Genomic DNA, 14,430 nt, shown 5'->3' on the forward strand with positions numbered 1-14,430 from the left:
CATTTCCCTTATTATATTTAGACCAATTACTTTTAAATATAGGGGGGGGGGTGCATTACTATCACCCAAAAAACATAGGGTCAGAATTTCCTGTTGCTGGGACCCATGAGATGTCAAAGCAAGATGCCAACAGTTTAAAAATGTAATGTTCACACACTGCTAAGAATATGCCATGTTAGAGAGAAAGCGTTAATGTGAAGTCTAAGGTCACTCATTGAAGTGCATCTTCGTTAGGAGATGTGTCATTTGCACAATGCAATTTTTATTATCTTTTTTCTTTTTTCTATCTAGGCCAGAAGGATAAAGGTTATGTTTTCTTCCCTTATAATAAACAATAACAGTAAACACCATACGGTAGACATAGTAATACTATGCATTATTGAGTAAAAACTAAGAATTAAATTATGTAAATACACACAGAATATGTCATTGCAGCCAACATATTTATATATAATACTACAGAGTTCCAAGTTGACTAGAATATGAAGAACAATGATAAATCTTATGTTATACATTACATAACAAAAGCAAATGCGGCTAGGTAGAACAAATAAATTGTGCAAGGATTAGGGTCTTCCTTACACTGGTATTAATAATGAATTCTATACACCACAAATGAGGTCACTGCACGCTTCATAATGTTATCAACTTGTGCATGCGAAGAGTCTTTGTCATCTTATTGACAGTACACACAGACCCACACAACATTGTTAGCAGCGCTGGAGGATGATATGAATGCTGATGGCTGAGGAAGGAGAAAGACACACAATATTCTCCAGATGAATAACAAATGCATTTGAAATGAAGTGATTTGGGGGTAAGCTTATTTTATAATCAATTGAGCAAACGGAACTTTTCTGAGCTCAAATACAAACGTACAGCTATTAAGAAAACATGTATCTTTCTAATGGGTCCAGACTATCTAAGGGCTTCAGCCCATTCTTTGATGTAAATGACGACTCCATGGTTCTTCACAAGCCAGATAGTTAAATAAGTAATTAATGGTCTCAAGGCAACAACGCAGTAACACAATGTGACAGCCCCATCATGCCAAAGCGTTCTGTGATGGATAAGAAAATGAAGATACCTCTCCTAATGGAGATGATGGTTTATTAGCAAAATATTTTCCCACTATGAAGTCAAATTTCAACAGTCAAGCATAGAGAAAATGTAAATACAATAAGACATGAAGGCAGCATTAAGAAACCAGAAACACATGAGGGATGTTAATGATGTGGGTGGAGAACAATTCAGAACAATCCATACACTGTCCCAGACCAGGAAGAAACTTTAAACAGGTACTAACCCATTTGTGCCAGTTTGAATCTTTGTGAAGTGGCTACACTTCCTACCACATGGTACATCTCAGATGCCAGTAAGGAAGCCATTCGAGCTAACGAAAAATCCAGATGTTGTTGGAGAGCCTCCGTGTTAAGGCAGATGATAGTTATTGCACCTGACAAGATCTGCTTCCCATTGCAGAATAAAGCTAAACAGCTGAGCAGGATGCACTAAGCTGAAACTGGAGCAAAAGCTGTGTTGTCATCGTACGCTCAAAAAGCATTTTAATCCACTAAACATCAGGAGACAGTACTGCAAGTAACCCACTTCTCGTCTATTCAAAAACAGGACTACAAAAAGTGCTGTGCTTCAGTCCAACAGAGCATGTTTACAGTCTACGCACTATTCCTTTGGTAGCACTAGCAACCCGAGGGGCAGTCTCTAGTCTATAGACGTGAAAACGTTGCTGTCATTTACATGATGTGAAAAGGGTGAAAGTGCCAACATACAAATTCTAGCAGGGTATGAAAACATTCGTAGCATTATATATGTGCAGCCATAGTACATTCAACAGAATTCAGAACAAATGTATCCTCCAGTGTGCACAAGTGGAGCATATTCATTACTGAACTCATACACGGTTTATCAATGATTCATTTCTAGAATTAAACTAAGAATTTATTACTTTCCAAATAATTATGTCAGAGCAGGTGCAGGACCTTAAAACAGCCTATAGGGGGCAAATCAATTCTGCAAACAGCTGGATTTACCTCCATGAGAATGTAGGCAGTGATTATCATTACATATAAATGGTTATTATGATTGGATCCAATACTAAAATTCTCTTAATGCAACTATTATCACTATAATAATTATCTGAAACAGGTTATTAGAAGAGAAACCTCTTTTCTGGGAATAAAAAAAAAGGTTTACTTTGCCAGGATGAAATGTTTTTGTTTTTCTTTTTAGGTAATAGTAATGTTGTGTTCCGGTAGAGAATGTGGTTCTGTACAGTCCTAAAGTCCCCTCAGGTAGAGTCCCTCAAGTCCACAGGGCTATCCTGCAGGATCCCCCTAGGTCATTATTATGATTTCTATTGTATATTACACATGTACATTTATTATAAGTATTGTACAGTGAATATAAACTATGTATAAAGGTTATTAGGATGTTTAAACTGTATAGGACCTTCCTAAGGTCATGTGATATGGTCATGTGATATGTGATTAGATTAGATGTGGCTGCAGACTTGTAGGCTTTGGCCTAGTTGTACTGGACTGAACTTGTTAAAGGAATTGTTCATACTCTCTTAAAAGCAAGCACAAGTCCTGTACAAGTTCAGTCCAGTGCAGCTCGGCCAAAGCCTACAAGTCTGCAGTCACGTCTTCTATATTTACAAGTCAAGTCTATACCTTCCCTACCAAAGTCATAACAGTAGCACAGTGGCCTGCATCATCATTATTACCACTACAAGTCCAAGCAAGCCTGTGAGTTTCCCTGTGTCCCGGTCACCTCTGTGGAAGTTGGCTATCTGTAAGAAACGTTATACTGCCTTCTTCAGTAAAGTTCCAGTTGCATCAAAACCTGTTTTGGTCTCTCATTTAATATATCATTTCTGGGTTGGTTGTCGGCAGTGCCCTACACCAAACAACCACATCCTGGCGTCACGAACACTAGGGGTTAACAACATCTTGCCCCAGGAGTTAATACCATCTGGCCCCACCACTTACACTGCTACACCCCGTGGTACCACCATACACCGTAGGTCACCACAGTAAAATCTTTGCTTGCTTGATTCATGTCATGGCCCCTAATACACAGAAGAATTATCGGCCAGACAGGTCGATATCACCCAGTAAAATAGCGCCAGCTAAATGCTCATTCGTCAGCTGATCACTATGTTTTGTACTGTTAAAAAAAAACAAAAAATGTCGTTCGTCAGTCACAGAACTCCCCATGTAACATGGGATGTGTGGCCAACAAAAGACAGCAGTAAAAGGCCACAAAGGATCCATCAATAGTTTGTGCAGCCTTAGCCACACAATTGTCTGACCTTGTAACAGGCACTGTAAACGATCGCCGATCTACAAGATCAAGGCAGAAGAATATGCCATCGTTAGGCCACTCAGAAATGTGCAGTCTCCATAGACGGCAACACATTTCCGAGCGGATTCCGCCAAAAGTACTGAAATGTCAATTCTTTTGGTGCGGAGGCTAGAATCAGGATTTACAGGAAATTGCGCTGTGTGCACAGTGCAGCAGAATCCCATTGAAAGCAATGAAATTCTATTGCAATGACATTTTTGAGCAGAATTTTCTAGCTCAAAAATTCCATCCTCTGAACAAAGCCTTTGAAGAAGTAAAAATCTGCTGAAAATCCTCAATGAATCTGCAGCATTTTAGTCCTGTGTGAAACCACCCTAAGTCCGTTGAATGACATTTTACGCTGCAGATAATCTTAACCGAAAATATGTTACACCAAACTGAATCATAAAATCTCACTTTATTGAAAATATTTATAAAACACACATATTATTAAATACATAATACTTGGAATGTGGCTGGAAAGATGTACATATGAGGAAATACAAGATATGAGGTGGTCAGTATAGTGAATGTACAATAAATATGCAAGTGAGGTGTAGGTAAGACACACTCACCAATGGAGTCGACATATAAAAAACATAAAGGGGGAGGCAAGAACATATGGGGAGATTTATCCAAACCTGTGCAGAGGAAAAGTTGCTGAGTTGCCCATCGCTTCTTTCATTTTTCAAAGACCTTTTCAAAAGTGTTTTTCATATGTCGACTCCATTGGTGAGTGTGTCTTACCTACAACTCACTTGCATATTTATTGTACATTCACTATACTGACCACCTCATATCTTGTATTTCCTCATATATACATCTTGCTAGCCACATTCCATGTACTATGGGGGAGATTTATCAAAACCTGTCCAGAGGAAAAGTTGCCCACAGCAACCAATCAGCTCGCTTCTCTCATTTTGCAGAGGCCTTGTTAAAAATGAAAGAAGCGAGCTGATTGGTTGCTATGGGCAACTGGGCAACTTTTCCTCTGGACAGGTTTTGATAAATCTCCCACTATGTATTTTATAATGTGTGTGTTTTATAAGTATTTTCAATAAAGTGAAATGCTATAATTCAGTTTGGTGTAACATATTTTCGGTTATTATTATAGCAGGTGGTGTTATACCTACGGTATGTTCCCAGGTTTTTGGATAGTAACATTAGAGGTTATACTGCAGATAATCTGTGGATTCAAATGATTTTTACCCTATTGACTTCAATAGAGAAACCTAAAATGTATTGTTGTGTATTTTACTGCGGAAACTGTAAATCTATTGTAAAATCCGCAACTCTAGATCTCTAAACAATCTTTGTTACCCACAGAAACAATCACAGGGCAGCATTTATTTTACCAGAGCAGTTTATAGGGGTTTTCCCATTTAAAACGTTATCCACCATCGACTTATTTAGAGGATAATTTTCCTTATCTTCAGGTGGGAACTCCATCCTGTAGATAGGGTAAAACATATTTGATGTGCAGGATTTGTAGCAATGTTCAATCATTTAGTCATTGAAATCTGCAGCTGAAATCCTGCACATCATATATGAGCAGAATACGGTACGTGTGAGTACACCGTTAAGCAAAACATATCTGAGCCCTGATTTGTTGTTATGGGGGATGGATATGCCTTGGATTCTTTGTTTTAATTTGAAAGCAGAAAATCTGTATTTGACAGGAAAAACTGTTAAAATAAAACTGCACCAAATCGTTCAGAACAGATTCAACAGAACAGAAGAAAAAAATGGGTCGAGTCTTCACTCAAATGTTTTCAGGATTGTAAAATGAGATTCCTTAAAATCAATGTATTGATGGTACTGGAAACGTTTTTTGTTTTTTTGTTTTTTTTTACCCCCAAAATCCAAACCCGAAAATTTGTCTTGTTCAATGAATCAACCATCAAATTATTATGTGGCAAAATGTTCCATAGTCTCATTGCTTACAGTAAAGAATTCCCCAAGATGTTGAGGATGCCCTCTTGTCATTGTTACCGGCCTAGGTATAAAAAAATGGTAATTATGTTTCCCCAAGTCATGACAGCACCACCTGAGATAGGGACTCCACCCCTAGGGACAGGAAACCTGGAGAATAACATAAAGTGCCCTCCCCTCCAGCATCAATGAATTTCCGAGACCAGAAGAGCCTTCCTTACTGATTAGTACAGACAAATATGAAGAAAAAGGGCTTAGCATTAAACGCAAATTAAAGGGGTACTCCGGTGGAAAACTTTTTTTGTTTTAAATCAACTGGTGCCAGAAAGTTAAACAGATTTATAAATTAGAAACAAAATTTCAACCACCCCTCAAGGATGCCACCCTACTGGGTGCACAGTGAAAAAATGGTTTGAAGACAGTTTGTTTGAACAATGCAAAAAATATTAAAATACAATAAAAATGATTCAATTAAAAAACATTTGAACAGAGCAATATTGAATATATTGGATTACTATAGGGCCCTAATGGTATATATTCATAGTAATATATGAGGCAATGCAGTTGTAAATAATGGCCGACTGTCCGGATTGTACTGTTAAACCGGCAATTTGTATACCGTATATCTCGGCGTATAAGACGACTTTTTAACCCCGAATTTTCTTCTGAAAAGTCGGGGGTTGTCTTATACGCCGGGTATTGAGGTCCGGGATAGGAAAACTTCTGATTATCTGCCCAGGCCAGCTCCCGTGTGTGGCCGCAGGCGGGGGCCAGCCAGAGCAAGTAAAAACTAATACTGTATACTAAAAACCAGGGGGCCTCCAGCTATTGTGAAACTACAACTCCCAGCAAGGCAAAGGCTGTCCGGGCATGCTGGGAGTTGTAGTTTTACAACAGCTGGAGGCCCCCTGGTTTTTAGTATACAGTATTAGTTTTTACTTGCTCTGGCCGGCCCCCGCCTGCAGCCACACACGGGAGCCGGCCCGGGCAGATAATCATAGGTATTCCTATGCCGGACATCCCTGTGTCACGAAAAATCTTTTCGGGACATAAGGATGTCCGCCAGTCACTTACCATTCCCCGGCGGCGCGTGTCCTCCTGCGATCCTCCTGCAGTTCGGTCCTCCGTCTCTATGGTTGTACGCACGAGATGTCAGTGACGTCCCGTGCCTACAACCATAGAGGCAGAGGAGCGCAGGACCAGGAGGACTATCTTAAGTGATCCGGTCACCGATCCGCGGTCCCGGCACCTACTGCTATGGTCCATAGGCCATAGCAGTAGATGGTGACCCGGGCTGGAGGTGCGGTGATCGGAACACTGTGGGGGCAGACCAGTACAGACATACAGTCTGCAGCCATACACTGTATATGGTTGGAAGCTGTATGTCTGTTGGGGGGAGCTGCCAATCTAATGTGGGGGGAGCTGCCTACTATTGTGGGGGAACTGCTGCCTACAAATGTGGGGGGAGCTGCCTACAAATGTGGGGGGAGCTGCCTACTATTGTGGGGGAACTGCTGACCAAATGTGGGGGGAGCTACCTACAAATGTGGGGGGAGCTGCCTACAAATGTGGGGGGAGCTGCCTACTATTGTGGGGGGAGCTGCTGACCTAATGTGGGGGGAGCTGCCTACAAATGTGGGGGGAGCTGCCTACAAATGTGGGGGGAGCTGCCTACAAATGTGGGGGAGAAGCCTACAAATGTGGGGGAGCTGCTACTAATGTGGGGTAACTCCCGACCTATTGTGGGGGAGCTGCCTACTATTGTGGGGGAACTGCCGACCTAATGTGGGGGAACTGCCGACCTAATGTGGGGGAACTGCCGACCTAATGTGGGGGAGCTGGCAACCTAATGTGGGGGAGCTGGCAACCTAATGTGGGGGAACTGGCAACTTAATGTGGGGGGGAACTATACTGCCTACCTAATGTGGGGGGAACTATACTGCCTACCTAATGTGGGGGGAACTATACTGCCTACCTAATGTGGGGGAACATGATGCCTACCAATTGTGGGGGGAACTACAAGGTATCGTACATCGCGGTAGGAGGGGTAGTCTTATATGGTGAGTATATCTCAAACTTTATATTTTAACTGTAAAAGTTGGGGGTCGTCTTATACGCCAAGTCGTCTTATACGCCGGCATATACGGTATCTGGTTGTAAAGTCCTTTGTGTTGATTGGACTAAAAATGCCTGTAGTCTCTATGGAGATGAATAATGCTCACCGTGTCCGCTGGTCCCGTACTGCAACGGGCCGAAAATGATGGGAGTAGCAGTTCTACTTCTCAAGCAGAGCGTTGATATCGGCTTGGTTTGGGAGCGGTGATATAGCAGATGGCTCCCACGCCAGAGGTCCGTAGCTGCGGTGTGCGGCTGTTGTAATATCGGACCCTCGCTGGCTTACTCCGGTGGAAATGCTCGCGGTGGTGGCAGCATGTCAGGCATGTAAAGTAGAATCAGAAGCAGGTGAATGCGTCAGATGGATAGAAATCCCGGCTGGAGCAGCGGGCCTGTAAGCGGCTGGTTTAGGTTAAGTCGGCTTCTGAATGGGCAGTGTGTCTTTGTAGTGCTCTGTTCAGACAAAGTCTTAAGCCTAGAGGCTTAAAGGGGTTGTGCGCTGCCCTGCTTTCGGAGCTCTGCACGCAATGTCCGGAAGTTCATTACTCCAAACGCTGTGTGCGGGCTTCTGTGTTCGCGGGCGCCGGGCGTGACGTCACGCCCGCCCCCTCTACCAAAGTCTATGACAGCGGGCGTGACATCACGAGGGGGCCGGGCGTGACGTCATGCCTGGTGGCCGCGAACACGGAAGCCCACACACAGCGTTCGGAGTAATGAACTTCCGGACGATGCGTGCGGAGCTCCAAAAGGCAGGGCAGCGCACAACCCCTTTAAGACTTTGTCTGAACAGAGCACTACAAAGATCCTTGAGGGGTGGTTGAAATTTTGTTTCTAAATCTGTTTTGCTCAATCGGTGGGGACCGATTTGTCAACCACAATTTAACCTCGGATACAAGGTAGTGAGCTGCACACATATTTCCATTTATCTCAGATTTGTAAATTATTCTATTAACAAATCTTAATCCTTCCAGTAATTATTAGCTGCTGAATACTACAGAGGAAATTCTTTTCTTTTTGGAACACAGTGCTCTCTGCTGACATCATGACCACAGTGCTCTCTGCTGACATCTCTGTCCATTTTAGGAACTGTGCAGAGCAGCATATGTTTGCTATGGGGATTTTCTCCTACTCTGGACAGTTCTTAAAATGGACAGAGATGTCAGCAGAGAGCACTGTGCTCGTGATTCAGCAGAGAGCTCTGTGTTCCAAAAAGAAAAGCAGCTAATAAGTACTGGAAGAACTAAGATTTTTTAATAGAAGCAATTTACAAATCTGTTTAACTTTCTGCCACCAGTTGATTTAAAAAAAAAAAAAATAAAGTTTTCCACCGAAGTACCCCTTTAACCAAAATGTGAACCAGCACTCGTGTATTATAATAAAAAAAAAAAGAATATTATAACGAGGGAATGCTCTTATGCTGTCATGGTTCGGGAAAACAGAATTACCAGTGAGTAATTACTGGCTTTCCCTATACAGCAAATTAAATATATCCTTAGGGTGGTACTACAGCCTGAAAAACTTTACAACCAAAAGAGAGGATGAATTCCCAACATCCACACTGTAGTGATGGAAAAAATATGAGGAGACGAACAGGTGTCCGCTGTTCACATCTGATCTACAGAAGCACCCCTACTCTGCCAAAGAGAAGGCCACCGACCTAGTGGAGTGAGCTCTGAAATCAGGAGGGCAAACAAGCCCTGAAAAAACATTAGGTAGGAATATGGCCTGTCCGACCATTCTAGCTAACTAGAGGGCTTACTAGCTTACTGCCCCATTATTCAGCCAAGAAAACTGAACAAATACAGCAGAGGACTTCCTAACGGTCCCCCTCTCATCTAATGTAATAGTGAGCGGTACACCCCTTATAAAAATTGTTTTTTTAAATAAACTGGTGCCAGAAAGTTAAACAGATTTTTAAATGACTTCTGTTTAAAAATCTTAATCCTTCCAGTACTCATCAGCTGCTGTATACTACAGAGGAAGTTCTTTTCTCTTTTTGAATTTCTTTTCTGTCTGATCACAGTGCTCTCTGCTGACACCTCTGTTCATGTCCGGAACTGTCCAGAGCAGGATAGGCTTGCTATGGGGATTTTCTCCTGCTCTGGACAGTTCCTGAAATGTATAGAGGTGTCAGCAGAGAGCACTGTGGTCAGAGAGAAAAGAAACTCAAAAAAGAAAAGAACTTCCTGTGACCAATTATAAGAAGGACATGACTAAATTGTAAAGGGTGCAGAGGAGGGCAACAAATATAATTGATGGTATAGCAGGATTAAAATACCAAGACAGGTTATCAAGCTTGGGGTTAGTTTGGAGTAAAGACGCCTTAGGGGCGATCTGATCATAATGTACAAATATATGAAGAGACAGTACAGAGATATTTCTAGTGATCAAGGGGGCATCCTCTACGTCTAGAGTAAAGAAGGTTTCACCATTATCACAGACGGGAATTATTTACTGTTAAAGCAGTGAGACTATGGAACTCAATAAACGAGTTCAAGGGGGACCTGAATGTGTTTTTATAGAAATACAATATTACAGGTTATGGATACTAGATTTATGTGGGTAGAATGTTGATCCAGGAAGGAATTTTCCCTCTCATGAGGCAATTGGCATCAGCCTCATGTTTTTTTTTTTTTGCCTTCCTCTGGATCAACATAGTAGGGCTTTAGGTTGAACTTGAAGGAATCACGTTATTTTTTCAACCTTAAAAGCTATTTAACAATGCAACTTGAGTATAAGGTGCTAAACTACAAACTATTCTTCATGATGGGACCTCCACTAAAAGCAAGGCTAAAAGTGAGGTTCCTAAGAGGAATGGATGTATTAGGTTCAAAAGGCTTAGATATAAGAGCCTTTAAAAGCACTGACAAGTCCCAGGAAGAAATCCAAGGGAATTTCTGGACTGATCTTGGCTGCTTACATTTTTTTTTTTTTTTATTATCCAAGGATGGTCAGCAATGTTTTCATTATAAAGAGCAACCAAGGCTGAAGCCTGTACCTTCAAAGTGGATGGTTTTAAACCCTTGTCCAAACCCCTCTGTAGAAAGTCTAGCATACTGGCCATGTTTGGGGGGACCATATCTGAAAGAGGCTGATCAATGAAAACGAAAAAGCCTTCCAGATTCAAAAACAAATTTTAGAAGTTAAAGGCTTTCTGCTAGCTTGCAAGGTGAAGATGACTAAATTCCATAGACCTTTACGTTTGAGGATTAGCCTTTTAAAGGACAGGCAGTCAGATAGATGTTCCTGACCTGCGGGTGAACTATTGGCCCTTAAGACGGAAGAACCTGGAACTTGGGAAGAACCAAAGGGCCTGACTGAGACATGGCCTGTTGGGGTCAGAATGGAGCTTTTAAAATTACTGACACACTGTCCTCTCTGACTTTTTAGGAATTAGCTGTAGTGGTGGAAACGTATACGCTAAATCCCAATTCCATAGGTGTGCAAAAGCGGCTGCTGCCCAAGGTTCTTCTGCCGGTTTCAGAGAACAATAAATTCTTACTTGTTTTGTGGGTGGTAAACAAGTATATCTGAGGAATATAGTCATGTTATCGTGTGGAAAATTCTTGGGTTTAGTCTTCATTCTTCATGTTTAGGCAACCTTTTAAGTGGACAGCCGGGATGCACCATAGGTGGATTATAGAACCATTTCTTGTTGTGCCATGTATGTTGTTTCCTAAAACCACAGTGGAATTGTCTGTGAACACTTTTACATTTATTTGCCGAGTTTGAGCTTGTAATACGCTGTGTTGTGTTGCAAGAAGTTGTGCAATTTGAGGAGGTATGTAAGACTTCGGACTTCGATGCCCCTGAAAGTCTAAGTCTATTATTTGCCCCCCCTAAGCTCATGGGCTGGCATCTGTAGTTAGTGTAATTAGGTCTTCTGACTTCCAATCCAACCCCTCACTAGATTGTGTTTCTTTAGCTACCAGTGAAGAGAGGTCAGAGAATCTACGTAAATAGATATGTACATTCCAGATCTCACACCAGGCCATCCCAACCTTCCAAGAGATTTAATTGAAGGGCCCTGGAGTGAAACGAAGCCAAGGGACTGCCTGGATGGCCGCTGTGAAAAGGCCCAGCAGAGACATCTCCCTTCTTATCAATATACACTGAAGACAAAGACATTCTCTACCAGATTCCTGGATCTTGATTATTTTTTCTTTTGCGAGAAATAAAAGATTTCACTTCTTCCTCCGACTGTCCCACCAAAAGGAAATCATCCAAGTGTGAAACTAATGTGCCCTCATCTGTCCTTGGGACCACATTTGTGCAACTATTTTTGTAAATAGCCATGGTGCTACTGCAATACCAAAAGGAAGAGTGCAAAATTGGAGAGGAACGATCTCTGAATTTATCTTGCTATTCGTAAGAATTGTTGCATTCACATTTTTTGTCTTTTTAGGGGCCTTTCTAGGTGTATCATCCCCCTATAAGAGAAGGCAACACCTTTTCTAACATAAAAAAAAAAAAAAAAAAACACATGGATAAGAAACACTGACTCCAGCTGATACCGGGGTCGGGGTCTATGCTGAAAGATCGGTAGAGTCCCACCTGGGGCCTTCTATATATGCACTAATGCTACATTGCTTCTTCCTGGAAAGCTTGTCTTGGAAGTAAGGAGAGCTGGCTGACTCCACACGGTGACCTTCTAAAGTACAAATTGCCCCCTATATACTATCAGTCTGCCATTTTTTCTGATGTGAGGCATCTGACATGCCTTCCGGTATGACAGGGAGTGCGTCATGCCTCCGTGTGCCACACTGATGTCACTTCCGGCGCACAGACATCTGGGTCAGTACATCATCTCCATTCTCCCACATTGCAAGGCTCAAAGAAATGCATGTGGAAGAAAGCCTTCCGAATCAGCTCTTCCTCCGCAGCCTGCTCCAGATCCAGCAATGTGAACGCAAAAAGGACCAGATTAACGCCTCCCCCATCACCTGCAGGTAACTTTATAAGGGGAGACACAACATATAGTATAAAGACCAGTTTCGACCTGACCTTAACCAGGGGTTCTGATTAGGACTAAAGTGCCCTGCGACTTTGCCGAAACTGCCCTGCAAATCTAGGGCAAAACTGCCGCACTACCAGCCCAACAATATCCATCTGGGACAGGGGCTTCTAAGGTACAGGAAACCACTGGAGAGGAGGGTGCTTTTTTATTCTCCTGTTCCTAAGGACGAAGTCCCTCTCTCAGGCGGTGCTGTCATGGCAATAGGGAAAGATCGCTAAACAGATCTCTGTACTGTCCATTTATATTTGTACACATTTTTATATATTTGTGATCAGATCACCCTTACAGCATCTTTCTTTTCCTGAATAACCCAAACTTTATACCTGTGTCGGTATTGAAGTACTCCTATCTCCTATTCCTTTGGTTCCCCTCCTTTGTTCTGCACATACTAAACCACTGTATAACAAAAGTACTTTCCATTAGCTGCCTTTAGATTCTGATAGCAAACAATCAGAGGTTCATTTTCATTTGCCTTGTGTAAGTTAAACAATGACATCGAGGGATGCAACTGTTTGTTAACGTAGTGTCTAACACCATTTTACATGATAACATCATCAACTTTTTATTTGTGCCAACGTTCTTTGGCAAATATTTGTTAATTCACGTGGGTCTTCGATCCTGCAGCCACTGTTTCTTAAACTTGTTATACTAAAGAGAAAACCTGGAAAAATACTTTTGGCTGTATGTATGGATAATCGAACACAGAAGGTTCTTCAGTGCTAATGCTACAGGGTAAACAGCTGTCAAGACTCTGTTACTTGCAATAACATGGAACGGCACAATGATAAAAACAGGGTCAGTGCTGCATCTTAAATACTTCTTGCTTTGTCAAATCCATACTATCTGAGAATCAAGATGCCATTAACAGAAAGGTTTATCTAGGTTTATCACTAGAACATTGCCCAGTGAATCACACATTGTCTTAAAGGAGTACTCCGGTGGAAAACTTCTTTTTTTTTTTTTTTTTTTAAATCAACTGGTGCCAGAAAGTTAAACAGATTTGTAAATTACTTCTATTAAAAAAATCTTTGTCCATTTTAGGAACTGACCACAGCAGCATATGTTTGCTCTGGGGATTTTCTCCTACTCTGGACAGTTCTTAAAATGGACAGAGATGTCAGCAGAGAGCACACTGTTCCAAAAAGAAAATAATTTATTCTGTAGTATTTAGCAGCTAATCAGTACTGGAAGGATTAGGATTTTTTATAGAAATAATTTACAAATCTGTTTAACTTTCTGGCACCAGTTGATTTAACAAAAAAGGGGTACTCCACCAGAGTACCCCTTTAACTGGTCTACCTTCTTCTTATTGTGCATCCTGGTGCCATCTCTTCCCCAAGAAGGCAACGCACACACACACTTGGCTATCCACATGATACATCAAGAACAGGCCCTCCTTCAATTTGGGTAAAACAGCTAGAGTTGTTGTACTCCAAAATTTGCATATTCTAACAATTAGTAATAAACAGTATGTCCCATTTTTTAAGAAATCATAAGTGAGCAGGCAAATTACATTTATTTTATTTCTTATGGGATTTCATATTCAACTGTAGGGTATAACAGAATAGCACAATCATAAAACAAAACATGACAATAAATAAGAAAAGTAAAATGACCCCTGTCTGCATACTCTTAATTCTTAATATTGTGTATTGCCCCCTTTAGCATCAATGACAGTGCAGGCTTTTGTAATAGTTGTCTACGAGGCCCTTGCAGGTGTTATTGCTGCCCATTCATTTTGGCAAAATGCCATGGCCATGCAAAGTATTTCGTCATCTTGCATAATTCCCACATTTGCGATCTCTCCCCAGTTAATATTATAGAAGCACACCTGGAAATTTTTGTTTTTGCTTATATAGCGTAGCCTAGGCTATTAATGTAGAGTTTCTTAGAGGTATATGCCTTGTGCTTACCAATTTTAGCTGATGTGGCAGGCATAGGATAGGCTCAAGTTTTGATGTAAATTCATGGAAGTGGTTCTGTACTGCTGCCTACATCCG

At 41.5% G+C, this 14,430-nt stretch overlaps 1 protein-coding gene across 1 annotated transcript in view; it reads right to left on the reverse strand.

The window, feature by feature from the left end:
• The window catches only part of PLCH1 (phospholipase C eta 1), a 161,877-nt gene extending 160,099 nt beyond the window's left edge, over positions 1-1,778 (reverse strand). The window contains exon 1 of the mRNA XM_056564997.1: positions 1,307-1,778. Within this exon, the coding sequence (XP_056420972.1) occupies positions 1,307-1,388 (82 nt within the window). The 5' untranslated portion in view covers positions 1,389-1,778. The remainder of the gene's footprint in view (positions 1-1,306) is intronic.
• Positions 1,779-14,430: the final 12,652 nt, after the last annotated feature.

The sequence above is a fragment of the Hyla sarda genome, chromosome 3 (genome assembly GCF_029499605.1).
Source record: "Hyla sarda isolate aHylSar1 chromosome 3, aHylSar1.hap1, whole genome shotgun sequence".
Classification (NCBI taxonomy): Eukaryota; Metazoa; Chordata; class Amphibia; order Anura; family Hylidae; genus Hyla; species Hyla sarda.